The 2500-nt window shown below is 40.2% G+C and overlaps 1 protein-coding gene across 1 annotated transcript in view; it reads right to left on the bottom strand.

Moving 5' to 3' along the window:
* Positions 1–2500, bottom strand: part of LOC143127268 (receptor-type tyrosine-protein phosphatase delta) — a 214043-nt gene that overhangs the window by 109482 nt on the left and 102061 nt on the right. The window contains exons 3-4 of the mRNA XM_076288658.1: positions 2112–2257; positions 446–587 (exon numbers count right to left, since the gene is read on the bottom strand). Of these exons, the coding sequence (XP_076144773.1) occupies positions 446–587; positions 2112–2257 (288 nt within the window). The remainder of the gene's footprint in view (positions 1–445; positions 588–2111; positions 2258–2500) is intronic.

Below are 2500 nucleotides of genomic sequence, written 5' to 3'. Positions count from 1 at the left end.
CGCCTGCCAAGCGACTCCGAAGCGGAGCTGTCCCAGACTTGGCCTGCATATGTTTTTAAAATAGAATGACCATGCAGGGAAAAGTGAAATAGAAAAAAAAAAGAATAAAGAAAGAAAAGTTGAGGAAAGTAGGAAAACATTCATCTCAAGCTGAGGTCAGACAGAAAGGCATGATGTCACGAACCAAAACATAATCAAGGAGCTGGACACTCTGTTGGGAGACTACAGCTACACACACAGACTGTGAACTGAGCCAGCTAGACTGGAAAGTGTGAGAAAAAAGAAAGGAATAGTAAGAAAGACGGATATTTTAAAGAAGGAATGAGAGAAAGAAAGAACAGATAGCACAAACCCGACAGATACATCTCACCTGGTCGAGCAGGAAACAGCATAAGTGAATCGTTAGCGTTAGCATTTTGACATTTTTTTAAGTTCCAGCACCTACCACGTAAAACAGTCAGCCTTGTGGAGGCGCTCGTCTCTCCAACACTGCTGGAGGCCACACATTCGTATATGGCTTCGTCCCGTGGCGTACGTAAAGGCTGGATTCTCAGAACTGAGCCTGAACCATCGTCAAACTCTATCACCTGTGAGCAAACCCAGACAGAGAAAAACATTATTTTAGTAGGTGTGTGTGGTGTGTGTGTGTGTGTGTGTGTGTGGTACTTGTTTAAGTTCATTTTGGTTCGGAGAGAAAATATTTTTTATCTCAAAAGGCAGCCATTGGAGATAACAGAAGAACCATGAGGCATTAGATGGTGGACATTTGAAGTGCAATGTGAGTCACACATACCCAAACCCCATACATGATACTAGAGGGTGGTGGTGGGGGTGGGGGGGGTGTTCTGGTGTACTGAGTTAGAATAGTCATGCTAAATCTGAGTCATGCTAGCAGTGGTAGCATAAGAGACCCTCATAAGCATAAGAGGGGGGGGGGGTGGGTTCTGGTGTACTGAGTTAGAATAGTCATGCTAAATCTGAGTCATGCTAGCAGTGGTAGCTTAAGAGACCCTCTATGAGGCAGAAATGAGGCGGGCTCAAGGAGAATGAACTGAGAAATAAATGGGGTCCACAGCCTTGATGCTGCAAGCCTTAAAAAAAAAAGACTTCTGCTGCTACAGTATACTGTACAAAGGCACAAGAAGAGAAAATAGGAGCCCTTCACAGGACGCTAATAACAGTTTGTTTCTCTGAACAAAATAAAGCAACAAAGAGAAAAAATAATGATAATAGCACTGCAGCAGTTGAGGACAGACGCTAATGGGAATCTTATCAGTGATCTGCTCTTTAACGAGGGAAAAATAAAAAAAAGATGCTGCAAAGGATAAGATACATAGCAAAACCTGAAAGACAATCAAATCAAAAGTTTCTTGGGGAAAAGAATGCAAAACACAAAACAAAGGAAACCAAAACAAAAAAGGAGGATGACATACATTAGAGAAGAAAATAAATACATCTCTAGATAAATAAACAAAAATAATAAATTAATTAAAAAAAGATGACTAGCAAGCTACAGGGGGTTTCACCAGTGAGCAATTTACTGTTGCTTTGAACTCTACCTTGGTTTCCAAAAAGATGATTTTTAACAGACTCCAAGGATAGCTTTCCTAGATTTCCTCTTTTTCCTCCCATTCTTTTAATGAATCTACATCATCATTGTACCATAAAGAGCACTAAAATTGTAAATTATTGTGACCATTACAAAGATGATTAAATGATTAATTGATGGCTGCATGATTGATTGATTGGCATTAACAATGTCTAAGGGTGTTAGGTTACACTAGGTATGGAGAGTGAGACTTTTCAGGTTTCTGGGGAATTGCTGTAAAAGTCCCCTTGGAATTATAAGGTTCAATCTATTGTTCTAACATTCTGAGTAGTTCTGATATATTGAGCTTTAAAGTCTTAGAATTCCATAGAGTTATATTAATAAGCGGAACAAACATCTTTAGATATGATGTCCAATAATGCATACAACTAAAAGAAACACCTCACCTCACGTTCTTAAGGTCTCACAGAATAAGAATATGTCAATAACTCATTTTTGACAAAAATGTTAGATAGAACCTTCTAATAATTCTAAGGGGACAATTTTGTGGAGATGCTGTTACCTCGAATCTCTGGTTGCTCACTCTCTTCCCCTTCTTGTTCCATACGATCTTGGGCCGGGGATCCCCAGTCGCCTGACATATGAACGATGCTACGCCGCCTTGGACCCCCGTTTGGTCATTGGGGGTTCTTAAAAACTTTGGCGGTGCTGTTGAGAGAAAGAGGGAGAGAGAAAGAGAGAGTGATTGTTATGAAAGTGTGCAGTGGAAGAGAATCGCCATTTCTTTTCTTCACTTCTCTTTTTTTTTTTGTTCTTATCACACCCCTGCACCCAGGAGAAAGTCACAAACTTGCACATTTCAGCGTTTCAGTGTTATTGTTAAGAGGATTACCTATAGAGGTCAGCCCATATTTTCAGACCGCCTCTGTTGGAAAGGCTATTGCCATATAA

This window comes from Alosa pseudoharengus, unplaced genomic scaffold, assembly GCF_046254945.1.
Source record: "Alosa pseudoharengus isolate Yale_2024_CS ecotype anadromous, Long Island Sound unplaced genomic scaffold, YU_APseudo_1.1 YU_APseudo_1.1_scf_17, whole genome shotgun sequence".
Classification (NCBI taxonomy): Eukaryota; Metazoa; Chordata; class Actinopteri; order Clupeiformes; family Clupeidae; genus Alosa; species Alosa pseudoharengus.
Note: the sequence above shows the minus strand (reverse complement) of the source record. Positions and strands in the feature narration are given on the sequence as shown.